Source organism: Podarcis bocagei (assembly GCF_964188305.1).
Source record: "Podarcis bocagei genome assembly, chromosome: 15".
Classification (NCBI taxonomy): domain Eukaryota; kingdom Metazoa; phylum Chordata; class Lepidosauria; order Squamata; family Lacertidae; genus Podarcis; species Podarcis bocagei.
In genome coordinates this window covers 13,318,401-13,346,217 of record NC_138141.1, presented here as the reverse complement: position 1 = coordinate 13,346,217, position 27,817 = coordinate 13,318,401, and the positions used below count along the sequence as shown (strand labels likewise).

Below are 27,817 nucleotides of genomic sequence, written 5' to 3'. Positions count from 1 at the left end.
GCTACACCACGCTGGCTCTCACCAGTGGCAGTGGATCTATGGCAGACGTGGGACTTCCAGGTGTTTTTAGAACCATACAGAGCTATTCATTCACTGCCCATACACGGCAATTAGCCAGAACCACGCAGCAATTGACTGCAACCACACAGCCCATAGAGCAGCATACATGTCGTCTCCCATCCAGGCACTGACCAGAGCCAGACCCATTTAGCTTCAGCAAGGTGGTGGCCTCATGTACCATCAAACCATACTCTGGTACCACCTACCCACATGCCAGCATAAGCATCTATGCAGACACAGACCTCCTGGGCACAAGTCCAGCGCTGGTGGGATTTATCTCCAAGTAAACACGTATAGGAGTCAGCTTGCTAGAATCTCACCTAAAGCGAGCCCTCTCTACGATCCAAACTCTACCCAAGCCCAAGATTACAGCCTAGCTGGTTTTACTGCGTTAATCCGGAGTGAACTCACACCGCCGGGTTCTTGCCCAGCTGCTGACAATCCTTAACGAGGATTATTAGAGGATCTCCAGTTTCCTCCATCAATCGCAGAGGAAAAAACTAAACCGACCAAAGACCCTACTCCAGTTGCACGCTGATTAGCCAGGTTCTTAGCGAGGGCAACTAATTCGCAGTAAGCGAGCGGAGCAGCCCTCTGCCGTCCCCGGGGTTAGATAGAGAGCACAAGTTCGCCTTTCAATGCAGCCGAGCGAATTGCGCCGCCCGCACTCTTCACCTCCTTGGCGCGAGGGGTCGCGCAGCACAATCCTATTCACGATCCACCCCATCAACACCCTCAACAAAGTGCGTCCCCAGCTGCGCTAGACGGAGCTTACTCGCCGGGAAGGATCGCGGCCACTTCGGAAACTCCAGGGAGATGGGGACGCGGGGCAAGCCGGGGCGCGTCCAGGCGGAGGAAGGAAAGCGCCTCCGGAGGCGCACCTGAGGCGCCCCGGGGAGACCCCGGCCGACGGGCTGGGGGAAGGCTCGGGCCCCGTCGCCCCGGGTGGAGAGCCGTGCTCTCCTCGCCCTCCGTCCGATCCCTCCCGCCGGACCATCTCACTCACCCAGCAACGCAGCCAATCCCAGCGCCAGCGGCAGAGGCTCCATCGCGCCCGTTCCCCGAGGAGGCGCCCGACGCGCGGCGAGGAGAAAAGCGAAAGCAGCAGCAGGTGCAGGAGCCGGAGCCCGGGAGCTGGGGCGAGGGGGAGGCGGGGAAACCGGAGGGGGGAGGAGCCACTGGAGCGGGGGCGTGTCCGGCAGGTGGGGGAAGGCAGGGGGCGGAGCCCCGGGAAAAGGGAGGAGCCCCGTCAGGTGCCAAGCGGGCGGAGCGCACAGGTGGCGGTTAGAGACGCCAGAGGCGAGGAAGGGATCCGGGGTTGCAGCTCTTGTTTGGAGGAAGCCGACTGTGATCACCCCCGACGGCTTCTTGCTTCGTCTTGTTTTGAACCCTTCCAGATCGCAGAGGCGGGGGCTAAGCAAGGGCGTTTAAGTTGCAAGGCACCGGCCAAGCAGGTAGAGAACTGGGGCCGATTTGGGATATCGCTGCAACTGGTGATGCTGGTGGATGGCAGCTTGCCCGCTTGACGCCGTCGCTGCCGGTGGAGCCAGGAAGAATGGGGGGGGGGCGAGGGAGGCGAAAGAAAAAAGCCTAACGCGATCCTTTCATTCGGACCCACGAAGAAGTCAGCGAGCTGCGTAGATATCTCCGCCAGAATCCCTGACCACTGGTCCTGCTACCTAGGGATCAGGGGTGCCAACTTGAATAAAACATTGGGGGCGGGGGCAGGTAAACTCCGCCCCGCATAATCATTCACATGATGCAGCACACGCACGCTATTTGAATGGCAATCAACTTGGGGGGGGCGCCCCCCTCAAATATTTTATGGGGAGGCAGAAGACCCCCTCAGCCCCTTGGCTCCTGTGTGCATAACCAATCACAAGATGCAGTGCACACACACCATTTGAATGGCAATGCCCATAAACGGGGGAGAGGGGCTCAAAAAATTTAATGGAGGTGGGGGCGAAGGGACCTCGACCTCTAGGAGTTGACTCCTATGCTGGAGATGATAGGAGTTGTAGTCCAAAAGCAGCTGTCGAGCCAAGTTTGGGAAGTCCTGGATTAAGCACAGACCTTGAAAATGCCGGAATTTGTCAGTTTAGTTGATTACGTATTTATTTACTTATTCGTCTATTGCTTTTCTTCCAAGGAGCTCAAGCTGATATACTTAGTTCTCTCCCCCGCTCCCTCCTCAGGAGGTGGTGACTCTGCTTGGCATGCAGAAGGCCGCAGGTTCAATGCTCCATGGCATCTCCACGTATGACTGGGAGAGGCTCCTGTCTGAAACCCTGTGAGCCAGGGCAGGCGTTACCGAGCTAGAAGGATTAAAATTCTAACTCGGCATAAGACTGCTTCCTGGGTTGTTTTACCTCCACAACAACCCTGTAAGGTAGGCAGTGGCGTAGCGTGGGTTTTCAGCACCTGGGGCAAGGCAAGTAATTTGCGCCCCCTAACCCGTGGATTTGCGCCCCCTAACCCCCAGATGTTGCACCCGGTGCGGCTGGCCCCCCCTGCACCCCCCACGCTACGCCACTGAAGGTAGGTTTGGCTTAAAGGTAAAGACCTAGGTAAGGCCACCTAGGCCTAAGTCACCTGAGTTTCACAGGCAAGGGGGGATTTGAACCTGGGTCTCCCTAGTCCTGGCCTGACCCTCTAACCACTGCATCACCTGGAAACCAAGCCTTAGGAAGAACAGTTGAGGGGGTTGGGTGTGTTTAGCCTGCAGAAGAGACTGAGATATATGATAGGTAAAGGGACCCCTGACCGTTAGGTCCAGTCGTGGATGACTCTGGGGTTGCAGCGCTCATCTCGCTTTATTGGCCGAGGGAGCCGGCGTACAGCTTCCGGGTCATGTGGCCAGCATGACTAAGCCGCTTCCGGCAACCCAGAGCAGTGCACGGAAATGCCGTTTACCTTCCCACCGGAGTGGTACCTATTTATCTACTTGCCCTTTTGATGTGCTTTCAAACTGCTAGGTTGGCAGGACCAGGGATCAAGCAGCGGGAGCTCACCCCATTGTGGGGATTTGAACCACCGACCTTCTGATCGTCAAGCCCTAGGCTCTGTGGTTTAACCCACAGCGCCACCCGCATCCCTATGATATGATAGCCATCTTCAAATATCTAAAGGGCTTTCACGTGGACGGTGGAGCAAGCTGGTTTTCTCCTGCTCTGGAGATTAGGAGTCAAATCTAGGGCTTCAAGTTACAAGAAAGGAGATTCCAACTAAATAATCAGGAAGAACTTTCTGGTGGTAAGAACTGTTTGACGGTGGAACGAACGCCCTCAGAAGGTGGTGGGCTCTCCTTCCTTGGACTTCCAAAAGCAGGCGTTGGGTGGCCATCTGTCATGTATGATCAAGCTGAGTGTCTCCATTGTAGGGGGTTGGAACAGAGAACCCTCAGGGTCCCTTCCAATTCTATAGAGGCAGCTTTTTATGCTGACTTTAGGAAATTAGCATGTTCTTGGTACAAACAGGGCCATGGTATGTAGATCTTGCATTTAACTACCATCTGCCCTCAAGCTTTTCGTTTTCTCTTTCTTCACCAGGATGGGGAACCTGTAGCCCTCCAGATGTTGCTGGACTCCCAGTTTCCACCAGCCCCAGCCATCATAGCTAATGATCAGAGATTATGGTAGTTGTAGTCCGATAACATCTGCAGGGGAGCATGTTGGCTATCCCTACAATACACTCAAGGGTGTATGTGTCTTATATACCTGCTACCAACTGAGAGGCTGTGGTCTAAACCTCTGAGCCTCTTAGACTTGCCGATTGGAAGGTCGGTGGTTTGAATCCCTGCAACGGGGTGAGGTCCGGTTCCTCTGTCCCAGCTCCTGCTAACCTAGCAGTTCGAAAGCATGCCAGTGCAAGTATATAAATAGGTACCACTGTGACGGGAAGGTAAATGGTGTTTCTATGAGCTCTGGCTTCCATCATGGTGATCTGTTGCACCCGAAGCGGTTTAGTCATTGTGGCCACATGACCCAGAAAGCTGTCTGTGGACAAACACTGGCTCCCTTAGCCTGAAAGTGAGATGAGCGCCACAACCCTGTAGTCGCCTTTGACTGGACTTAACCGCCCAGGGGTCCTTTACCTTTTTACCTTAACACTTCATACACCACATAGTTTCTGCTACAATAATTGTGTTCCTCTTTAACAGAGCTGCAAGATGCATTGTTTTTGGGACTGACTAACATGGCTACCTCTCTGGGAACTGGGAACACTCCGCAGCATCCTTCCCCAACCTGTTGCCCTCCAGAAGTTTTGGATTACAGCTCCCACCAAACCCAACATTTGGAGGCTGCCCTAGATTACACTCCTGCTAGCTTGCAGGAGGCTGCCCTAGTGGTGTAGCGTGGGGGGTGCAGGGGGGGTGGGCCGCACCGGGCGCAACATCTGGGGGTTAGGGTTAGGGGGCACAAATCCATGGGTTAGGGGGCGCAAATTACTTGCCTTGCCCCGGGTGCTGACAACCCACGCTACGCCACTGGGCTGCCCTAGATTACACTCAATAGGTGTAAGCCACCTCAGCTGACACACATATTGTTTGCAGAGTTGCTTTGCGTAGCTGTGTTCTCAGTCTGGCAAGTTTCAGTCTAAAATAAGCAGGAAAGTGTCACTCCCTTATTAGAAGCACAAAAGTGCTCACACCCCTGACTGCATGGAGTCAAAATGAGCACTGTGCGGTATGGCTGTGCTTCTATTCAAAAGTTGATGGCCCTTGAATATTAAGTACACTGAACCTTTGTTTTCTTTTGCAAAATCCACAGGGATTTTCTTATGCTGTGGATACTCTGGAAAGGAGAAGGTATGAGGAAATCTGGATTGTGGAGAGTGTGGGAAGGCAGTGATTTGGAGGAGATTGCCATGTGGACAACAGAATGAATGGAAGCAAAAGAAGCTTGCTATCCACAACATGGATGAGTCCCATTTCATACCGAATCAGACCATTGAACCTTTAACTTCACTGTTTATACTGACTGGAAGCAGGGTCCAAGAGAGGAGTCTTTTGTAGCCCTACCTGGAAATGCCAGGGATTGAATTTGGGACCTTTACCCCCCTAGACTAACATTTGCTGTGCCCAGTGCTATTTTTCTAGAAAGAGAGGTGCCAGAACTCACCATGAAATCCTCCTTTGTTCTCTTATAATGGCAGTGGCACCCATCTGAGAGGTGCCGGAACTCAGTTCTGGTGAGTTCCAGCTGAAAAAGGCCTTGACTGTGTCTACTCAGTTGTGGCCCCCTTCCTCTGGCATACTCACATTTAGGATGGGTCATCTCCCTGCCACAGTGGAGGAAGAAGATTTAGCCCTGTCAGTCTTCGTGGATGCATTGAATACTTTGCAACCAGTTCATAAAGAGCTTTACAAGCAAGCATGTTGCACCATACAGCTGCTGGTAGGGTAGAATACCATTATCCCCATTTTGCAGATGAGGAACTGAACCTGTTCACGGTTTACCCAAGGATTGGGTTTATGCCTAGTGATTATGTAGTTGAGCAAGAAAAGGAGCCCAGGTCCAAGTCACTTAATGGCCCTAATCCAACAGGCATGAAGCAATGCTTAGTTATTAGTCTCAATCCTAAATACGCAGAGGAAAGAGAGCTGTGTTTTATAAATGCTTACTTCTGAGCAGGGCCTTGGTTCTTGGTTGCCATAAAAGTCCATTCCCACCAGTTATTTCTCAACAGGCAGGATGTAAAAGGGGCACCCAAATCACACTATTGGGTCACACTTCGTCCTGGGAAATTGTCCTGACTTGATAGAGGGAGAAATGCTTCCCTAGTCTGTGTATTTAAAAATGCACAACATGGAAAGTTGTGGAATGTTATGCTTGGCATTGGAAGGAATGTTTACATCTGAAACTTGGACCGCGTTGCTCAAATGTCAGTCCTTTGCGGTGGAGAAGCAGCATGTGGCCATCTTTTCCTCCAGGTAACTTTTGAGCTGGACACTCCATGTAGGGACCTCTCCATTCAGATTGTTCAGAGATTCCAAGAAAAAAATAAGTGTTGGTGGCCGAGAGAGATGGGGGCAAAGTAGGACTTTTAATGTGGCAAACTCTTTACAAGGCTCACTGATCAGAGGGGTGAAGCAAAACCCTTATAAGGAAAGGTCACAGCATTTAAGGCTTTTTGTTGCGAGAAAAGGTAGGAGGCAACCTGATCATAGAGTTATAGACTCAGGGTGGAAGACGGGGACAAAGGTCGAATTAGCTGGTTCTGCCTGGCTCTGGCTCCCCCTACTGTTTGGCTCCTTGCCTTCCAGCTCACCAGCCCACAATGGGGGCCAGCCATCACTGGTACAGTCCCTGGAACATTTTGCCACTTGGGAAAGCGGGGGAGAACATAACAGTGGGGAGCACATAACTCCCCAAGTTGCAGATGGGTCATGTGTAATCTAATGAAGCACTGTTTGCGGGCCAGCCTTTGAATACACTAAGACAAAATGAACTGAAGCAAGGATTTGATGCTTTATTGTGTTTTTAATATTCTGTTGGGAGCTGCCCAGGGTGGCTGGGTCAACCCAGTCAGATGGGTGGCATATAAATAATACAATTATTGCTGCTATTATATAGGGAGTGGGACGCGGGTGGCGCTGTGGGTAAAACCCCAGTGCCTAGGACCTGCCGATCGTATGGTCGGCGGTTCGAATCCCCGGGCGGGGTGAGCTCCCGTCGTTCGGTCCCAGCTCCTGCCCACCTAGCAGTTCAAAAGCACCCCTAAGTGCAAGTAGATAAATAGGTACCGCTTTATAGCGGGATGGTAACGGCGTTTCCGTGCGCTGCGCTGGTGCTGGCTCGCCAGAGCAGCTTCGTCACGCTGGCCACGTGACCCGGAAGTGTCTGAGGACAGCGCTGGCTCCCGGCCTCTTAAGCGAGATGAGCACACAACCCCAGAGTCGGTCACGACTGGCCCGTACGGGCAGGGGTACCTTTACCTTTACCTTTATTATATAGGGAACAGGGGAAGCAATTCTGAGCCTAGTTTCTCTCCATGTGGAAAGTGGCCCAGGGGAGATGGCTGACCACTTCATTTAGCAATTTACCTCTTAAGTATAATAGATCTGTATCCCTCTCCCTCCGAAATAATTACTAGCTAGTGAAATGAACCTCCAAATGAACACAAGCAATATCCAGTGAATGCCTAATCAGATTTGGTCGGTGGAGTAACAACTTTTACATGTTCTTAAATCAAATCAGGATTTAAGCAAATCTCTAAATATGAACAGATTAGATTTGCTCAGCCCAGCTGCATGTTAATCTATTTTGTCCTCCTGGAGAAACCTATTGCCTGTCATTTTGAACCATCAATGTCAAGAGTCCCCAGAGCTAAAGAGATGAAAACAGTGATGCTGATAAGATCCCTGACCTCGTCTCATCACTTCTAGTTTGCTGCGCACCACAGGGATCTGGGTAGCCTTGTTACATGAAGCCAGACCACTGGTCTACCTAAGCAGAGTATGGTCTGCATCAGGGTTTCCCAACCTTGGGTCTCCAGCTGTTTTGGGATTACAACTCCCATCATCCCTAGCAGGACCAGTGGTCAGGGATGATGGGCAATGTATTCCAAGACAAGCTGGAGATGCAAGTTGGGAAACCCTGGTCTATATGGACTGGTAGTGTTTTCCCCTGACCTCTCTAGAAATGCCAGGGACTGAATCTGAGAATTTCTGCCTGCCCCTCCTCTTTTCCATCCCTATATGAAACTGGGGGCAAAATCCTTCTCAGATGCTCTTCTCCAATCTGCCAGATATTTTGGAGGGCACCAGGTCGGGGAGGGCTGTTGGGGGACATGGCCCACTTCTCCCCACAGCGAGACAGTGTCAGTATATCTGTGATCAGGGACAACATCCTTTTTGCTCAGTGTTTAGACATGAGAAATGTGGGGCGGTGAGGAGGAAGATTCTTCATTCTTTCCAAATAAACTACAGAGCGCTCGGGCCACTTCAAAAAGATTCTAAAACATAGATCAGGGATGAGCAGCCTGTGGTGCTTCAGAAGAAGGGGATTTAGGGCAGCACAAGCGGTCCAGGAGTTCTGGGCGAGCATCCGAAGAGGGCGCAGTCTCAAAGCCTGGTAAGCTCTTGTCAGGCTTTGGGAATAATAGTAATAAGAAATAATAATAATTTATTTATACCCTGCCCATCTGGCTGGGTTTTCCCAGCCACTCTGGGCGACTCCCAACAGAATATTAAAAAACATGATAAAACATCAAACATTAAAAACTTCCCTAAACAGGGCTGCCGTCAGATGTCTTCTAAAAGTCAGATAGTTGTTTATTTCCTTGACATCTGATGAGAGGGCTTCCCCCAGGGCAGGGACCACTACCGAGAAGGCCCTCTGCCTGGTTCCCTGTAACCTCGCTTCTCACAGGGAGGGAACTGCCAGAAGGCCAAGGCATGAGGGGTCTGGCAGGATCCTAGAGTCCTCTTCCCTCTTTTCCAAAGCTGGGCAAACACTTACCATGCTTTGGGAAGAAGAGAGGGCTCTAGGACCCTGCTAGAGCCTTGCACCTTCTTCCCAAAGAGCGATGCGTTGTTTATCCATCTTAAGCTGGTGCTTCAGAGGGCTGCCGGGAGGGCATCAAATGTTGTCCTTGGACAAAGTGGCATATTACCAAGGTCCACTCTTGCCTTCAGATGTTGAACCATCCCCTCCCATTTGCCCCTGCCAGCACCGCAAATGGATAGGGACAGTGAGAGATGTAGTCCACCAACATTTGGAGGGCCACAGGTCCCCTATCCCTAATGCAACTCACTGATCCAAAGACGATCAGATAGTTTAATGGTAGATGAATTGTATAACACTTGTCTTATGAGCCGTAATACAGGAACTCAGTTATGCAGTGTAGTGGTTAGTGCAGGGGTCAGCAAACTTACCGCACTTCCGGCCAGTATCTCCAGTGCCGATTGCGCGGTGGGCCGGAGGGCGGGGGAGCGCGTGCCCATATGTATGCGCACACACTATTTCCGGCACACTTCCGGGTTGGAGGAGCACTGGAAATAGCTTGTGCGCATGTGCACGGGCCTCCTCCGACCCGGATGTGCACCGGAAATAATGCACATGCGCACAATGCTTGCAATGCGTACAAGCTATTTCTGGTGCCCCTCCGACCTGGAAGTGGGCAGCTGTGCAGCACAGCACAGGTAAGAGCGGGCAGTGGCAGTGGGTGGCTGGGTCGCCGCGGGCCAGATAAACAAGTCCCTCGGGCCTTATCCGGCCCGCGGGCCTTAGTTTGGGGACCCCTGGGTTAGTGTGTCAGACTATGACCTGGCAGACCAGGATGAAGCTCCCCACCTGTGTAATGCTGCTCCAGGTTTTTTTTCGGGGGGGGGGAGATAAAGGTTCAGGAGTGGGCAAGAAGAGATCATAAACCTTGGCTGGGAAGCTGAGCTCTGGTCTCCTTGGTCCTAGTCCAGCACCTGTTTTATCCTCTGCCCGTTACTCAGAGAGTTCCCTCTGAGCTATACAGGTGGGACCTGCAACAAAATGTTGCAGTACAGAGTATACTTGCTCAGAGTTCCCACCATCCACAATCTGCTGTCAGGACATTCCATTCTCCATCCCTCAAGTTTTGTCTGCCCCCCCCCCAAACTTTGTATTTTGTTCTTATGAAACATGCTCACTAATCAATGGTCAGATTTGAAATCCCCCCATGCTTTTTTTTTTTTTTTGTATTTCAGAAACATTGGGGTCCAGTTTATAAAGCGAATGCTTCCCTCTTGTTTTTCAGTGACCCTGTTTTGTCTTCAGCACTGTCAGTACTCAGCAGCTGAGTTTGTTCTTAGAGAGAGTGGGGAGAGAGAAGGGTAAAGTTCCGGAGACTGAACCATCCCTGTATAACAAAGAAGTTTCATTTTAAAACTACATGACACATATACCCTCTGCCCCAATTTCTCTCTCCAAGGTACTAACGATAAGCTGCCAGAGACTTTAGCAAATCAATTTCCTCTTTTCCATTTCCCCCTCTTGTTTTCATTTTCAACTTTCTCCCACATATTTCTGTCACAAATATTTGATTCACGCACAGTCTCTACAACTTCTGGTTTCTTTGAAGCAAGGCTTCCCAAACTTTTCTGGTGGTGGGCACATTTGGAAATGGGAAAAAGTATTTTTTGCAGACATGAGGTGGACCAAAGGACTCTCAGGACCCCTTCTAACTCTTCAATTCTATAGTTTCCATTGTCATCAGCCTCCTTTAACCTCAGAAGCTTTTGGTCAGGTGGTTTTGGGAATTTAAACAAATCTTTTTGTTATTTTAATTTACAAACAACTGCTTCTCCCTAGAGAATGTATTATTAAATTATTATTAAATTTTATTTATACCCCGCCCTGCCCAGTCAAGACCGGGCTCAGGGCAGCTAACACCGGTATAAAAACAATGGATTGAAATACAACTTAAAAACAAGATTAAAATACAACATTAAAATGCAGCCTCATTTCAGTAGGAACTCAAATCAAAAACTTTTTTTGGGATCAAAACGTCAAGTCTTCACCAAGGCCAACTACCCAGACTGGTCCTACGTGGGCCAGAAAAAAGCCAGGGAAGTCCCCAAATAGGAGTTCCATCACAGGAGGAGAAGGAAAAAGAAAGATGGGGAGGGAATCAAATTGGCTCCAAGCCAAAAGCCAGGCGGAACAACTCGGTCTTATAGGCCCTGCAGAAAGAAATCAGATCCTTCAGGGCCCTGGTCTCATGAGGCAGAGCGTTCCACCAGGTGGAGCCAGTGTTTAAAAGTCCCTGGCTCTGGTTGAGGCTAATCTGACTTCCTTAGGGCCCGGGACCTCTGGGGTGTTGCTATTTATGGACCTTAAGGTCCTCCGTGGGGCATACCGGGAGAAGTGGTCCCGTAGGTACGAGGGTCCTAGGCCGTGAAGGGGTTTAAAGGTCAAAACCAGCACCTTAAATCTGACCCTGTAAATCTCTGGTGGCCCTTGTCTTACTTCCCAACTGTTAAGTTCAGTCGGTGGAGCATGAGACTCTATCTCAGGGTACTGGGTTCGAGCTCCACTTTGGGGGAAAAGATTCATGCATTGCAAGGGGTTGGACTACGTGGCTTTGCGGTCCCTTCTAACTCTAAAATTCTATGATCCTAAGTTAATTCAGCTGCTTGGATGCCTATTCGTGGACTGATAATACCGTATTGGCCTGAATATAAGCCTCACTTTTTTTCCCCAAATGTGAAAAGTTAAAGTGAAAAGTTAAAGTGCAGCTTAAATTTGCAACCGTACGAAAACTGGCTTTTACGATATCGCTGCTGAAACAGACATATGGTGAAACGGAACGGGTGTGCTTGCGGAATTTTAAAGGAGCAGCTTATATCCGGGTATTGTCTTTTTTTTTCTTCTACCCCCCCAAAAAAAATTTTTTTAAAGGTGTGGCTTATATTCAGGTGCGACTTATATTCAGGCCAATATGGTAGTTTTAACAGAGGGCTGTAACTTGGCAGAACCTTTGCGTTTTTTTACTACATGGCTCCCTCTGCTGACAGAAACAGGAATGATATTCATTCCTGGGGACAACTGGAGGTTTATAAGCTCTCTGGGGGATATCTTCAGTTCAAAAGTGGTTTTTTTTTAATGTTAAGGTGATAGTACTGCTGCTCTTGAGAAAGCCCACCCTGTGTCTAGAGGTTCTGAAAACTGCTTTCACATCAGAAATACGCCTTTTGGATTTGTGCTTCTATCACCATCTCGAGTAAGTTTAGCCACTCTTGAAGGACACAGATTATCTGGACCTTTTCCAACCAGGCTTCAGGTCTGAGTTTGGCACAAAGCCTGTCTCTGTCGTTCTTGTGGATGACCTTTAGCGGGACAGCAAAAAGGGGGAAGGCAATCCCAGTGCTCTTTCTCGGCCTCTCATCTGCTTTTGATACCATCAAACATGGTTTTTCTCTGGGTTAAATGAATGAGTTGGGGGGGAATGTGTGTGTACTATCTTGCATCAATTTTACACTTACTTGTAGGGTCAACCTTCTCTGTCTGCTAGCCCAAGGGCCCTTGTGTCTTATACATGGGGACGTCTTATGCACAGAAAAGTACGGTAGGTAGGAATAAAACACTGAGTTTTATCCATGTGACACTCCAACAGGAAACTTACCCCCAAAATCAATTTCTCCAGTCTGTTGGGTAGAGAAATAAAGCAGGAAGACAGAGTTGAGATTTTATTCCAGGTAAGGAAGCAGTGTGCCTCTCTTTCCAGGTCTTTTCAGGTATCCTATACCCCAGTAATGGAGAATGTCTTTCTATTAAAGAGAGGTGATGTACCAAGTGCCAACACAACTCAGAAGAGAACTATGACTGGAAATTCTGGCTACGTACAACCCCAGAAAAGTGCAAGATTTCATGCTCCATGCTGATCCCTCACTGCTGATACTAGAAAAATGTTGTATGTCTTCATGTGCTTCTTAAAAGCGGTATTAGTAGAGACATCACCTTACCAACAAAGGTCCGTATAGTAAAAGCTATGGTTTTCCCAGTAGTGATGTATGGAAGTGAGAGCTGTACCATAAAGAAGGCTGATCGCCGAAGACTTGATGCTTTTGAATTATGGTGCTGGAAGAGACTCTTGAGAGTCCCATGGACTGCAAGAAGATCAAACCTGTCCATTCTGAAGTAAATCAGCCCTGAGTGCTCACTAGAAGGACAGATTGTATTTTGGCCACCTCATGAGAAGAGAAGACTCCCTGGAAAAGAACCTGATGTTGGGAAAGATGGAGGGCGCAAGGAGAAGGGGACGGCAGATGACGAGATGGTTGGACAGTGTTCTCGAAGCTACCAGCATGAGTTTGACCAAACTGCGGTAGGCAGTGGAAGACAGGAGTGCCTGGCGTGCTCTGGTCCATGGGGTCACGAAGAGTTGGACACGACTAAATGACTAAACAACAACAACAACAACAACATAATACCAACCAGTTCTTGCATCTCTCTGTTAGAAGTTACCACAAATTTCCACAGACCCGTAATTCAAGAATAAAGCGCAATTCTGAACCAAGCTCTGGTGCTTTGTAACTTACAAGTTCAGTTTGTTTTTAGAAACACAGTGATGGTACCTTGAACCCACAGACATCCTACCAAAGGTATTTACATCCTTACCTTCTGAAAGTACAGGCATTCTTGCTTTATGCCAGGTGTGAGGGATGATGGAGCATAAAATAACTGTGAAGATCATTTGTATGTCCAGGGAGACACCACCGAGTAAGAAACACATTTCTGAAAACTCATGTTTGTTTGTTTTTATTTGGACTGACACATTCATTGTATGCCACAACTTCCACTGATCAATGAGGTTTTTAAAAAAAGAAATTTTAAAAAGCCGGAACTTGCCAGCAGCGTAATGGGGCTTATATAGTCACATTTTGATGAGGCATTAAAAAGGCTTACTCCCCTGGTCCATAACTTTCCCCTCCCCACCTCCCACCCCCTTCTCACAGCTTTGATTGTATTTGATAAAAGCATGGTATGGCAAAATGCATCCCAGCAGTTGAGTTACTTTCACTGCCACATAAAGAGGCGAACTAAATTTGTTTAAAAATGCCAGGGATTACTTTAATGTAAAAAAATAAAATAACCAAAACAACAAAAAAAAAGTTGATATGGCAACACTACTAGTAAAGTGGGATACATCACAGAAACAGAAGTTTTTGCAGGCAACACTGGTTGGAAATAGTAAAAAACACTTGATGGGTGAAAAAAGTGAAATGCTAAATTATATACAAGAGGAGCAAAGGGTGGCACTGAAAAACAGTCTCAAGTGACTCCAAGTTTAAACTTGCCATTATCTATTGCTTATTTATTACATAACTGTAATAACACTTATATAGACAAGATGTGTAAAAATGAGACATTGTGGAAAACAGCTTTTTTCATATGAAACGCAAAGTGTACGTTTGTCCAACGTGGAATGTACCAACAGTCATTGTATTTACAGGCTCCCTTTCAGAGTCTTCTCTTTACAAAACCAGCTAACTGGCCCAAGGCAAGTAAGCTGTATATTTTACTGACTTGGGATACGCATTTTGTAAAATCATTCGCAAGTGTCTTTTTTTGTTCAAGTTCATTCAGGAAGGCTTATTTCGCCCAGTCCTGTAAGATGCCCCAATGCCACAGAAGAGTCAAACCTGCAATCCTTATGAAGGACGAAATTCAGTTGTTAAATTTCAAAGGGTATCCAATGGCTTTTTCCAGACACTCTACCAAAGAGCCAGCAGAAAGGAAGTCCCTCTCCACTTCTACAAATTTGATGTAGATGGACTTGGGAGAAATTCCCGGGTCTACAATGCAGTTTTGAGATAAAAAGCCATTGATTCCAACCCACTCTTTGCTGAAGGTTTTGGTGTTTGCTTGAAAATGTAAGAATAAGCACTGCTGAAGAGTTCTGACCTCGGCAATACCAAGGTAACAATATATTATTCGGGTGGATTCCATCTCAACTTTGAGCGACGCTTGTGACAGGGGCATATCTGCTTCCCCCAGTGTCTCATTTTCAGGGTCTTGGCTGACGCCCTCATGATCAGGAGACTGTAGTTTCTCGTGACAATCTTCATAACCAATGGCATACAGACCAGGGCTCTTAGGAATACCCCCAGGTAATAAATACTGCACAATATTTCCACCTGTTGGCTTAGAGTGAGCAATAGGAATCCAGTCAATCTCCATGTGAAGCTCTAGGCACCGGGCTTCGCTAATAGTGATCTCTAGGAATTTGTAGTAAACGTTCTTCCAGTTCATTTTCTGTACCCTGGTCATTATGATCCTGCCCTCTGGTTTCTCCGAGTTGAAATATTCCCGGAGCCGCTTGCCAAGGGGGACTTGGGAACTAATCTCCGCGTAGTGGTAGCGGATATCCTCCTTCCACCGTGTGTTGTAGCCAATGCCAAAAATGGCCAGTTTGTTAGAAAGATGCAGCCTAGAGAAGTCTGTCCAGCTCTGAAATATTTCCCATTTTAACTGGACGGATTCCAAGATCTGTACAATATTCTGCATCATATCGCGCTTCCTTAAAGAGAAAGAAAAATACAAAGTGTAAGGTTTAAGGCAGGCAATCAAGAGGTTTAGAATAAGGTTACCAGACGTCCCCATTTCCCAGGGACAGTCCCCGGATTTACAAATCAGTCCCCATACAAAATCCATTGAAGTTGAAAAGTGTCCCTGGATTCATTGAAAATAATAATCTGGTAACCTTAGTTTAGAAGAGCACAAGAAGAGGTATAAATTTTAAACACCAACTTTCATATGCAAGAACATGAGTAGGCAAACTAAGGCCCGGGGGCCGGATCTGGCCCAATCGCCTTCTAAATCCGGCCCATGGATGGTCTGGGAATCAGTGTGTTTTTACATGAGTAGAATGTGTGCTTTTATTTAAAATGCATCGGCATAGGAATTCGTTCTTTTTTCAAAATACAGTCCGGCCCCCCCACAAGGTCTGAGGGACAGTGAAAAAAGTTTGCTGAAAAAGTTTGCTGACCCCTGTGCAAGAACATCTGACAATGTAAACACACGTAGTAGCTACAGAAATTAAAAATGTTGCCCTGGATCTTTTTGAATATAATTTCATATAACTAACCTGACCGGCTTGCTCCAAAGGCATTTTCTGGTCAGTAAAGCTTATACACCGTGGAGAACTGTGGTTCTCCTTAATCACCACAATAATTCTAAATGCACCATTTAAAATGGTCCTAGTGTTATCTAGCATAATTCAAAGAAAGCTCAGCGGCAGGGCATGCAGAAAGTGCCAGGTCTGATCTCTAGATAGCTCAGTTGGTAGAGCATGAGACTCTTCATCTCATGGTCATAGGTTTGAGTCCCACATAGTGATCTAACATCTTTCCAAAAGTTTGTTACAAGTACATTTATCTTGGCTTATTCAGCAGCTTGACCTGTCTTTGCCAAATTATTTCAAAGGTGTACTGAGACCTAACTAGCAGTTACCCTCTTTGGTGTGGGGTCACATCTAACTGGTGTCCTGCCGATTTAAATGGCTGTGCGCTGCCTGATAAACCCACCCATATGAAGACTACTGTGTCTGGCAAGCATTCCAGGACGTGAAAAGAGGAATTTCCAAGTAGCTGCATTCAACACAGTCAATCACACAATCCTGCAAACTGCCACTTAGATAATAAAGGTGGTCTGGAGTCACCCTGGAAAAACAGGGTTGCACATGTCATCTTCCTAGGGAACAAGCAAATTTTGGAAGCCAGGACTGTGCACAACACAAAAATATGCTCCTTTCATAATCTCTTTTTAATATTTCCAGAAGACTATTCCTTCCAAGCAAGACTTTGCAGTAGTGCGGGTTACTAGCCTTGTATTAACTGCACTGGCCGCCAGTTTACTTCCAGGTGCAATTCAAGTGCTGGCTATTACCTTTAATGGATTGAGACCAGAATACCTAAAGGGTCTTCTCTTATTGTACAATCCTGCCCCCCCCAATGAAGCTATCTGAATAATCCTGCTTGTGTGTTGCTCTCCCATTTGAAGGGCTATTGCTGCGACTGCATGAAACCTCTCCCAGTTGTGAGCACTCAGCTTTCAAAAATTCCCTGCCTCAGAAGATATGATTGGCCCAAATGACATTCTATTTCTACCTGAATGGATTTTGTGTGTCAGAGAGAGAGGGGTGGGGGTGTGCAATAGGCAGAGAAAAATCAGGCCTTTAACCTGAATGTTAGTCAATTTTGCTGGTTCCCTCCTTCTGTCAAATTTTATCTGTAGTCTGTTTGCTTTTATTTTAATATAAGGTATAATAGCTTGCTGGATCAGGCCAATGGCCTGTCCAGTATTGTGTTCTCACAGTTACCAACCAAATAACTGTTATAACTGCATTTTTAATGTGGGTTAGCTACTTTGAGTGGCTCAAATTATGAACTGGACAGGATAAGAGTATCATTAGCAAACAAGTAATTTGGTGAATGTCAACCTCAACTTGAGAAATAAAATGGGGTGGGAGATAAAAATTTAAAGTAAGAACATTACATAGATCAGTGTCTGGATTTCAGTGGACAACATACACACAGCTGATGGCTGTATGTGTTACAGAGGTTAACGACCCATTTTATATGAACGAGTTCTGAACAGAGAAAGCTTGAAGAACTTTATAGTTACTGTCTGAAGTTTTAGATGCCCTCATTCTAAAATCAACTACTGTCAGAGATTCCCAGGTAGGACACTCATAAATTACTCACTGGGATTCTTCAGAAGATTCCTGTTTTATCTTCAGTGATTTCTTCATAGCAGGCATTTCATCTGAAAGATTGGGTTACAAATATTGGGTTAAAAATTAGATTTAAAAACAAAAACAAAAACTTGCTACTTTTTTAATTTAAACGTCATGACATACATTTAAATAGCACTTGAAAGTGCAATAAAAGTTAGATTTATTCAGCATTATGTACAGATTAGAGAATCACACTCTTCTTAAGAATAATACCAAGAATCAAGCCAGAAGGTCACTTTATTGAATATTTACATAAGGTAATTCTGCCCTGCTTATATTTGAAGATTGTATATAACAAACCTTTGCATCTGATTTAGATTTCCTGTGTACCACCAATTCTTATTTCAAGTAACATCAAACAGAAAAAACATTTCTGTAAAAACACCCAAAGGCATCCATAACTATAAGGAAAATAACAATCAGTAAAACATAGGGAAACTTGCAATATCTAAATGCACTGTTTGAAACTCTCAAATGCTGTAGCTTTTGTTTTTCATGTGTGAGCTATTTTTTAGAAATGGGGGTGGGTGAGTGTTCTTGAGAGCTTGTGGGTGCAGTGGCCAGTAGGGAAGCAAGTGTTAAGTCAGGCTTCCTCAAACTCACCCTTTAGATGTTTTTGGCCTACAACTCCCATGATCCCTAGCTAGGAGGACCAGAGGTCAGGGATGATGGGAATTGTAGTCTCAAAACATCTGGAGGGCTGAGTTTGAGGAAGCCTGTGTTAAGCCTACACAGGCAGAGAGAGGGAGACAGAATGAACGAAACTGGCCAAAGAAGTACAGCAGTCCTCCTCTGTGCATTCCATTTTCCTTATTTATAATGAGATGATTTAAACCTCTTCATCAAGGTACACAATGGCAACAAGCAGCATAAATGGCAGCAGCAGAATTATAGTTAGCAATGACAAAGACTAGTATTTCATACCTAACTCTTGGTCTCCTGACTGGTAGCAATGAAGGTCCTGACTGTGGTTCCCCCATTCGTCCTGCGAATATTCCTCCATAGTGCTGCCGTCTGACTCCAACTCTTGGTATAGGCCACTGCTGTTGATAAGCACAGGCTGGCAGGGTTGAGAGTCCCACCCTCCTTGACCAAACACCTGCTCCAGCTGTTCAAAGGTGTAACTGCTTTTCCTTTTCCCAACGCCGTGCTCTTTTACCCGACTGTAACACCTGCGAAGAGTCTGAAAGACAGAAGGCACCTGGTCAGTGTAAACTAGCTTACCAAGACTTCTAAATAAGCTACACAATTTTATTCAATCTCTAACTTTGGCTGAGCAAAGCTCTACCATATATATTTTACTATTTTTAACCAAAACAGGATGCTACCAAGTAGCTTTAAAGCCAGGTTGAACTCTTGCAGCCATTTAGTTTCCAGCATACAGCACTTTCATTTGTATATTTGCCTCAAGAGCACAGCGCATCTAAGTGATCATCGTTTTAAGACATCAGTTTTTACTGGTTCGTGTCTACTGCCAAGGGCTTTCCCTTCTTAGCCCCCAAACTTTCTATATTATGCAGAACTAAATCCCAGTAAGATACCAACAAGCCCATAAGATGTACACCTTTACAAAGGGAGGAGAAAGAACAGCTACTGTTGTGCCCATAGTTTGGAGAAGATTAAGGGAAGGGAGAGAGAAAGAGAGAGAAACAGGAGTCACCAAAAGCAGACAGTTGGATCATCCCTTACTCCAAAAAGAAAACATTTAAGAAGTTAAAAAAAATTGTTGGCCTAAACTCTTTAGCTAGTAAAATATATTACTTACATATTTTGCATCCTTACTAACTCACTCTGTCTCTTGGGAAGCTGCTGAAATTTAAAAGAGGTGAAATCAATAATACTCTGAACTCCCATGCTCAAATATCATAACACACAGTACTACGATGGTCAGGTCTAATAATAAAACATTAAACCCAACAGTCTGCCCTAGATTCTGAAGTATCTTATACACCAAGCTTCAATCAGGTTTTGGCCTCTTTCATTCTTACACTTTGGCTGCAAGCAGTATGCATTACACAGCAGCAGCAAGTATAAAGCTTTGCAAATACTTCCTTCCGGGTCTTCCTTCCTGATTTCCAACTGCATACAACACCTGTTCTTTGGAAAACCTTAAATCTGTACCTATTAACAGAGTCTGATGTAAAGAGCGGGCTATAGGCAGAAAACTGACCACACACCGCATCACAGGGCACCCTATTTGCAAGAGCAAGTTTGCTCCATTGACAGAAAAAATAAAACAGGAAGGGCAAAAGCTGTAAGGATTTGAAGAAATTCAGTAACTCAAGCACCGTAATACACTCTTGTCTCCCAACCACTTTGAATTTTTATTCTTATAAAGTGTAACTTTGCCAGCTTCTCCTATCGCCCCAGTGACAATGCTGATGCTAATTTCTTAATCATGCAGAGAAGAGTTAATCAGTGCCCTAATACATATTTGGAATCCCAGGAGCTGAAATCGTGTTATTTTGCTGCTTAAGGCAGGGCAGCAAATTGCGCTCCCCCGCCCATCTCAAGGGATAGAGTACCCAAGGACACTCAATATAGAAAATCCCACAAGTACCTCCTCCTCCTCCTCAGAAGTAAAAATGCAACTAACAATATATTGCCCTTTGATGACACACAAAATGAGCTACTTAACACACCATACTGGTCCTAAGAATGGTAAGTTTCATAATGTTAGTTAATTTCATACTGCTAACTTTGGAGATGTGAAGACAGGGAGAAAAAGACAGGGAGAACATTTTCTCTTTCTTTTAGAAAGGAAAAAGGCTAAATATATTTGAAGTGTTTCTAGCCTTCTGTAGGGAACATGTTTAGTGATTTTACACACTTTTCTGACATTTTCCAGCAAGTTTCACAATCTGCTTACAGGTGTGGGGGAATTCTTTCAATACTTAATCCCACTGGGAAGTCAACAGAACTAAACCCACCAAATCCCTATACTGTTGCTTAACTGTGTGACAATGAGTTGATTCTCTAGCTAAGCAGCAGAGTATTACAGGAGACACTAATACGAGTTCATTAGAGATAATAAACACTTTTATTAAATGTCAAGATAAAACAAACAGTTCATCTAGCACAATTAGCCAAGAAGTCTTAATATGATCTACTGAGGTATTTTGGAAGTCCTAGCATTCACAAACGCTACTTCAAATATTTGGGGCTCAATTTAGCATTTCCAGGTATTTTCTCGCTGCTTGTTTCAATACCAACAAAGAATCCTGACTAGCAGCAATCCTACTGAGTATTCAGAACTATTTTAACACAGCCTACCTGCTAAAATCCAGGGAAACAGGTATACTACTGGTGTGCGCACCATGTGAGCACAAAAGCACAAGTCAGAATTAAGTGCCCCCCCCAGCTTATTCTACCCTTTCCCGCCTCCTACCCTACCCTACCCTACCCAACCCAACTAGCTGTTCCACCTTCAAAATCGATTCACCTAGACAAAGGCACAAATAAAAAGTTGCAACCCATTTGAGCAACCATGTTTGATGCCAGTTTGGTTCAGTTCAATTCCTACTAGAATATTCATGTGATCTTTTGCTTCCTCAGAAATGATTACCAGTCCTAGAAAATGAATCTGCATATGCTCCGCAAGACAGACCAAAATGAAATCACATGTCCTGAAACACTCTTGCTGTATGCAGACAAGCCCCAAGTACCCAATTTGTGTACCTCAGTACCACTAGTTCCTTTGAAAATGAATCCCTTTCATTATTCCAGGCAAAAGGAGGAAAGTTATATCCAGAAAGACAAATGATGATAATAAATCAGGTATTAGATAATGAGATTAACTTAGCAAACCGTTATATAAAGTAACTAAGCAGTGTATTTTCATATTACAGACATTTCAAAGGCTCATCAAAGAAGTTGCCCAAGATCTAGATTAATGCTGCCCACTCATTACTTAGCTGAATAGGTAATAGTGGTCCAATATATACTTCATGATTCCAGTAGATGCTGCTTTATTCAAAAGGAGCAAGATGCTCAAATTAACACGTTAAGGACAATCTTGTTTTCACTTCCAGTGTAGCCCAGGTCAGTAAGCTTCTGCTACAAGTTATGAACCACATTGCTTGATTTAAACATATTTTGATTTTGAGAATGAAAGTGATCAAGAGCTTTTAAAGCAAAGTTGAATCTTATTATTCATCCAAGCTCGTCCATCTTTAGCTCCTTTCAATTTTAGCTCCTTTCTATTTTAAAAAAAGAGTTCTTTAGAATTTTAAAGTCCTTCCTTTCCCAAATATTTATACAGTACATGCATGGTAATCAAGTCTTTCTTTCTTTCTTTCTTTCTTTTTCTTTCTAAAAATAAATGTCAGCTCATTAACTGCTGACTTGCTCTGCTGCATCCATTTGTTTCTGTAGAACTTTTTAGCACTTTCTTTATGAAAAGCAGAGGCATAAATGTACCATGTAAAACCATTTCACTGATCTAACTCATTAGCTTTCTATGTCTTTCATTAAAAAATGAAGCATTGATCACCAGAAACTTAGAACTTTTCAGTTACATTATAATTATTTCAAATCTGACTACATTAGGAATAGTTTAATAGCCCCATTTGATGCTCTTGTTGAAATTGTTTAGAACAGTTGGGTGCCATCTCAAACAATGGCTGAAGATCTACTCAACAAAGCCTGTAGATAGACACTGATCTGCAGTGCAATCCTATGCATGTCTTCTCAGAAGTAAGTTTCAACAAGTACAATAGTATTTATACTCAGATAAGTGCTTTTGTCCATGGAGTTTTCTTGGCAGGGATACTAGAGTGGCTTGCCGGTTCCTGCTCCAGGTGAATCACGTTTGGTCAAAACTCTCCACTATGACATGTCCGTCTTGGGTGGCCCTGCACGGCATAGCGCATAGCTTCTCTGAGTTATTCAAGCCCCTTCACCACGACAAGGCAGTGATCCATGAAGGATTACTTTCTTGGGCTCCATGATCACTGCAGATAGTGACAGAATGTCACGAAATTAAAAGATGCCTGCTTCTTGGGAGAAAAGCAATGACAAACCCAGACAGCATATTAAAAAGCAGAGACATCACCTTGCCGACAAAGGTCCGTATAGTTAAAGCTATGGTTTTCCCAGTAATGATGTATGGAAGTGAGAGCTGGACCATAAAGAAGGCTGATCGCCGAGGAATTTATGTTTTTGAATTATGGTGCTGGAGGAGACTCTTGAGAGTCCCATGGACTGCAAGAAGAACAAACCTATCCATTCTTAAGGAAATCAGCCCTAAGTGCTCACTGGAAGGACAGATCCTGAAGCTGAGGCTCCAATACTTTGGCCACCTCTTGAGAACACTCCCTGGAAAAGATCCTGATGTTGGGAAAGATTGAGGGCACAAGGAGAAGGGGATGACAGAGGATGAGATGGTTGGACAGTGTTTTCGAAGCTATGAATGTGAGTTTGACAAAGCTGCGGGAGGCAGTGGAAGACAGGAATGCCTCGCGTGCTCTGGTCCATGGGGTCACAAAGAGTCGGACACGACTAAATGAAAACAACAACAACAAGTGCTTTTAGGACTGCAGCCTTAAAACTCATAATAGACAAGTAAAAGGATGCATAACTGCTCATATATAAGTAGAATCTTCTGAATTTCTCTCCTTTGTTAAAAAACATATAGCTCAGTTGGTAGAGCATGAGACTCTTAATCTCAGGATTGTGGGTTCAAGCTCCTAGTTGGGCAAACATTTGGGCAGGGGGTTGAACTAGATGACCTTCATGGTTCCTCCCAAATCTACAATCTTCTGTAAGATTGTATGACCCTTTTGTTAAGTATAAGCAAGTATACATTCATACGTAATGGGCTTTAAATTATATTGACAACTGGGCAAGGTATTTGGAGAGAGAGAGAATTATTTTATTTTTTTAAGTGGAAGCTGTATAATGCTGTTTAATTACTTTAAAGAAATTTAATTACTTTATCCAATGCTTTCCACAATGTAGATTGCAAGCTGGCTAAGGCAGCTGGTCACTCAAGTTCTTGAACTATAGTGGGTACCAGTGATACAACAAATCAAACGTAAGTCCCTTCCCTGGAGAACACAGCTTCCAGCCGGCATTATTGGGCCTGCATCAATGTGGCAACTGGTATAAAAAACATGAAAGGGAACTTTTAATTTCATCTGAATCAAACTAAGCAATCCTGTTTTGGATTAGTCAATATTGTATCAATATAGCATGCAAGTAAAACAGTATAAAAATATAGTAGGATTAGGCGACCTGCCAAAATATATGTGACCTCCTTCAACCCGCCCTGGCTAAAGTTACAAAGGTGCAAAATGAATACCAGTATCAACAATTGCTCACACGTAATGGTTATACCAGAGTCAAGATAATCGATTCAAATTGACAATCTGCCTTAAAGCCATAAAGGCTTGTCACCACTTCAGGTTACAGAGAAGAGAGCCCATATCATTAGATGCTCTTCTAGATACATACCTTTATACTTTCTGGGACAGACTGCTTTTTCCCACATGAGCCTGCCTAACTATTCATCTTTGGAGGCCCTCTTGACAGTTTGAAACCTAAATTGTTTGAGTGGAACAGGAAGAAGAGACTTTTTCTGTTACTGCACCCAGACCTTGGGACTCCCCGCCCCCCCGGCCAGGGAGGTTTATCTTGCCTCCTTCTAAGTGGCATACAAATATCATAAACAAACATTAGCCTTCCATCACAGTACGGATACCTTCCTCTTCTGGAAAATCTTCAGCTGCTGGAGACTGATTTTATTGCTTGCCTACCAATCATAATTTCATGTAATTCTTCTGGATGTTTACTCTGTCGTTTAATTCCTACGACCATTTTAATCCTTTATGGTTCTGTCCTACAACTTGCTATAATTGGTCTGAATAAACATTTATTCTGAAAGCACTTCCTCCTTGCAGGGCATAACTGCTTAACCAGCTTTGCATGTTTACCACATGCACTACTTACTGGCTTTAAACAATTTCTGACTCTTGCATGAGAGTAGCCCACTTATAGCAATCTTGTGATGCTTAAAATAATCATGTAAATTCTTAAGGGCAGGTCGACTCTAGAGGATGCTCCAACATGCAATTAAAGTGTTTGGGACTAGGCTACCCAACAGAATGCTTTCTTCCATATGTATCTATCAAAACCTTAAGATCCCCTACAGAGGCCCTGCTCTGGGTGCCCCCATCAAATGAAGTGATGCAGGTAACCACCTGGAAAATTGCCTTTTCAGTAACAGCATCCTACTCATGGAATAACCTTCCTTAGAGAGGCCCACTCAGCTTCATCTTTATGGTCTTTTGGGTGCTAGGTTAAGACCTTTCTGCTCATCCAAGCTTTTAAATAACTTAGTCTGGGGTTGTTGTTTCTCTACCCCCTTTTAAAAAATGTATTTAACATTGAAGGTACCCAGTATGGAGAGGTCTATTGTCTCTACATAGCTTTTGGATTTGGTGTATATTATTTGTATATTGTATTATTTGTATTTATTTGTATATTATTCTTGCATTTTTGTCACTTTTCCACAAAAAGTGACCCAAAGCAACTTACAAAATAATACAAATGTTAATACAAAATTTAAAAAAACCGAAGACCAAAAACAAAACCATGGAATATATTTTAAAAAGCAGTTCTAATGGTTTAGTAGGTCCATTTTCACTGTTTTCTATTTATTTACTATAAGGCATCTAGAAAGATTTCCCCATGGACCACTTGAAAATTGCTTACTGGTTTTTCTGCCTGTTATAGCAATTGTAATGCACAGTGCTAGCTGCTGTATGATTTTAAATTATATTTTCAGACACGCTTGCAACTACTGGTAGTCTGGAATAGTTTGGGAACCCTTGACCTAGACAACTCTGTGTTATGGGGCAACATACAACTGTCATAAAGATTAATACTTGTCTGATAAAGGTGACAGCTCTGTGCCCACAGAACAGTTGCATTGCCTGTACAAAAGGCTGTGGGTTGGTGGGTGGATGACTTAACAGCCCAAATATAGCATCCTAGGATATGTGCTGCTGCTGCTGCTGCTCCTGTATCACTTCCACTATCACACAGGTGGTTTTCACTAACAAAGCTGACAGCACCAGAGGGAAGCAGGCACTGGATTTTATCCAGTCATGCCCTCCCCTTATCTTAGTATTAATATCAGCATGTTAAAATTAAAGGAAACTTATCTTCAGCAGCACTGACTCAAAATAAGCAAAATACAAGTTAAGTTAGTTTAAAAGGCATCATCTTCAATGTTAGTCAGAGTGAAGAGGAAAATAAGAAAACCTGGGAATATGAGCAAATTTAATTTGCCATTATACTAATTCGCGCTACCTTTCCCACCTAATAAGAAAAACTTAACTGAACCAACAAAGTTTCACTCCAGTCACTAACAAATTTCATTATCCATGTATTCTCACACTGAAAAATAAGGAAAACTACATGTTTCTTATGCTGGTTAACTGATCTGTCAGATACCACATTCCCAGAGAAGACAACCGCTAAACTAGGAATCTATATTACCCAGACTGCAGTCTCCTGTGTTTAGCTCACACCCTTCAACTCTGGCTTTTGTCTTTCTAATACAGTTGAGGGATGGGGGCCCACCCATTTTGCCGCTGGCACAGAGCCACTTCCTTTGTTACCTTAAGGACCCACACTTAGGAGGACTTTACCAAAAAACTTGTCTAGCTATTCTAGCAATTGGATCCTTGTTGGATTCAGGAATTAGAAAGGACTCGGGCGCACAACCTACTTCCCCACACCAACTCACAACAATACTTACTCCATAAGATGCTGCTGTTCAGCTAAAAAGTCACTAAACCAAACAGAAACATAAATAATATTCATTTTTAAAACAGCAATATGTACTCTTGCAATCTGGCAGAAAATGGAAACAGATGATTTGACTTGCATGAGATTTAACTTGCTTGAGACATTTTTGCTTTGAGTTCTACTGGCATTCCACATGAATTTGTCCACTTGCTTTCCAAAAGCTAACATTCTTCAACACATTCACTGCTAATATCCCTTTTTAATGCTGCATAATAAAATTAATGTTCAAATACCATGAACAAAACTAAACCAAGTCCTCAAACAAACTTGTCGTTTAGAAAACATTTACTATACTTGAACAGATAAAGCTACCACTGAATATTGCTCTTCACCATTATGGCACACAACCACCAATATAAATTTGGGGCTGGTCTGCTAAACTGTACAGAAAACACAGGAATCCAAATTGAACCAGTTCCTAATATTTTTCAAGCTGTGGAATCTTATCTTCTGGAAGAACAACTCTCAGCCTTGCTTCTCATATCTAGAGCTCTGCTCCCTGTGATTCGTTGGAGCCCTGCTGCCTGTGGCAGATAACTCAGAAAGTTTCTGCGTGGGAACTCTTTCATAAAGGGAGCATCCTGTTCTTGAAGGAAAAGAAGAAGATAAAATAATAGCCTGGGGCCTTGCCAACCCTACAAAATCTTTAGGAATTAGACCAAAAAATATATTCATTCAACTGCTTGCATTGCTGGATAGGATGGTGCTGCCTTGTTTTCTCCTTTAAATGAAGAGTTGATTACATGTGATTTCTTGACCCCAATTAAGTCCAAGAAAGCAATAAACGGACTGTCCCCAGCCCCGCACTAAAGCTAATTTCGTTGGTCACAACGGACCAGAGACTGACAAAACCAAAACGGGCACTAGGGGATGAGTTTTGCTGGCTGTCAAAAGGTCCCTGGAGAATCAACGGAAGGCTTACAAAGCAAGCCCGAAGGAAGGGCAAATTCTTTCCTCGGCCAAGACTTAAGTGCGCTGGGATTTCCAAGGAAGAAGCCCGCCAGCCAACCACATGGAGAAGTCCCCAAGCTATGAGCCACCCTTTTCAGGGAACGCCCAGGTACCTCCTCCTCCTCCTCCTCCTCTCTCGAGCATCACTTGCTGGGCAAGCGGCTGCGCTCCGTACCTTGATGCGCTCGCGGCACTGGGACGGTGTCCGCTCGTAGCCCAGCTCGGCCAGGGCCCGGGAGACCCGCTCGTACATGGCGGGCCCGGGGGCCTTGCTGCCGAACACGGTGCCGGCGCCCTCCAACTGCTGGTACCGCGCCTCCACCAGCCGCTCGTTGCCCCACACGGCGATCAGCGCGTTGGTCTCGGCCGGCGTCCATGACACGCCTCGGCAGGCGGCCGCCGTGGCTGTGCCTCCGGGCGAGAAGGAGACGGACGGGGAGGCCCCGCCGCGGCCCCCGCCGCCGCCGCCGCCCCCCGAGCCGGCCCCAGTCCCCGCCGAGGTAGCCGCGGCCACGGAACCCGGCCCGGCGGGGCCTAGCGGGGAAGCGCCGCTGGGCGTGGAAGGGTCGGAGAGGCTGGGGTTGCCGTCGCTGAGGGCCCCGGGAGAGCCGGGAGACAGCACCTCCATCTTGGGGATCTTCAGCGGCGGCTCGGCGGCTGAGAGCTGTGAGGAGCCACAGGGCGCCGCCATATTGGAGCTGCGGAGCCGAGCGGGCGGAAGTGACGGCCGGAGCCCAGCGGGCGGGGCTTCCGCCAGGCGGTGACAGCCAACAGTGGA

General features: G+C 45.3%; 2 protein-coding genes and 2 long non-coding RNA genes across 5 annotated transcripts in view; 1 reads left to right on the top strand and 3 right to left on the bottom strand.

The window, feature by feature from the left end:
* The window catches only part of ESAM (endothelial cell adhesion molecule), a 95,717-nt gene extending 94,527 nt beyond the window's left edge, over window positions 1-1,190 (bottom strand). The window contains exon 1 of the mRNA XM_081171750.1: window positions 1,067-1,190. Coding sequence (XP_081027876.1) covers window positions 1,067-1,109 — 43 coding nt within the window. The 5' untranslated portion in view covers window positions 1,110-1,190. The remainder of the gene's footprint in view (window positions 1-1,066) is intronic.
* Window positions 1-27,817, bottom strand: part of LOC308574303 — a 397,067-nt gene that overhangs the window by 99,686 nt on the left and 269,564 nt on the right. The window lies entirely within an intron of this gene.
* On the top strand, window positions 1,238-9,807 carry LOC308574264. Of its 2 annotated transcripts, XR_014002414.1 has the most exons (4): window positions 1,258-1,514; window positions 2,210-2,449; window positions 4,830-5,992; window positions 9,793-9,807. It is a non-coding gene; the product is annotated as an uncharacterized lncRNA (long non-coding RNA). The 2 variants fall into 2 exon arrangements; XR_014002415.1 differs by lacking the exon at window positions 9,793-9,807 and having other exon boundaries at window positions 1,238-1,514; window positions 4,830-6,562.
* Window positions 13,280-27,758, bottom strand: MSANTD2 (Myb/SANT DNA binding domain containing 2). The gene is given in 6 exon segments (XM_081171699.1): window positions 13,280-15,057; window positions 17,243-17,303; window positions 18,199-18,457; window positions 19,040-19,050; window positions 19,053-19,083; window positions 27,215-27,758. Coding segments are annotated over 6 exon segments (1,731 nt in total). The 5' UTR covers window positions 27,731-27,758; the 3' UTR covers window positions 13,280-14,204.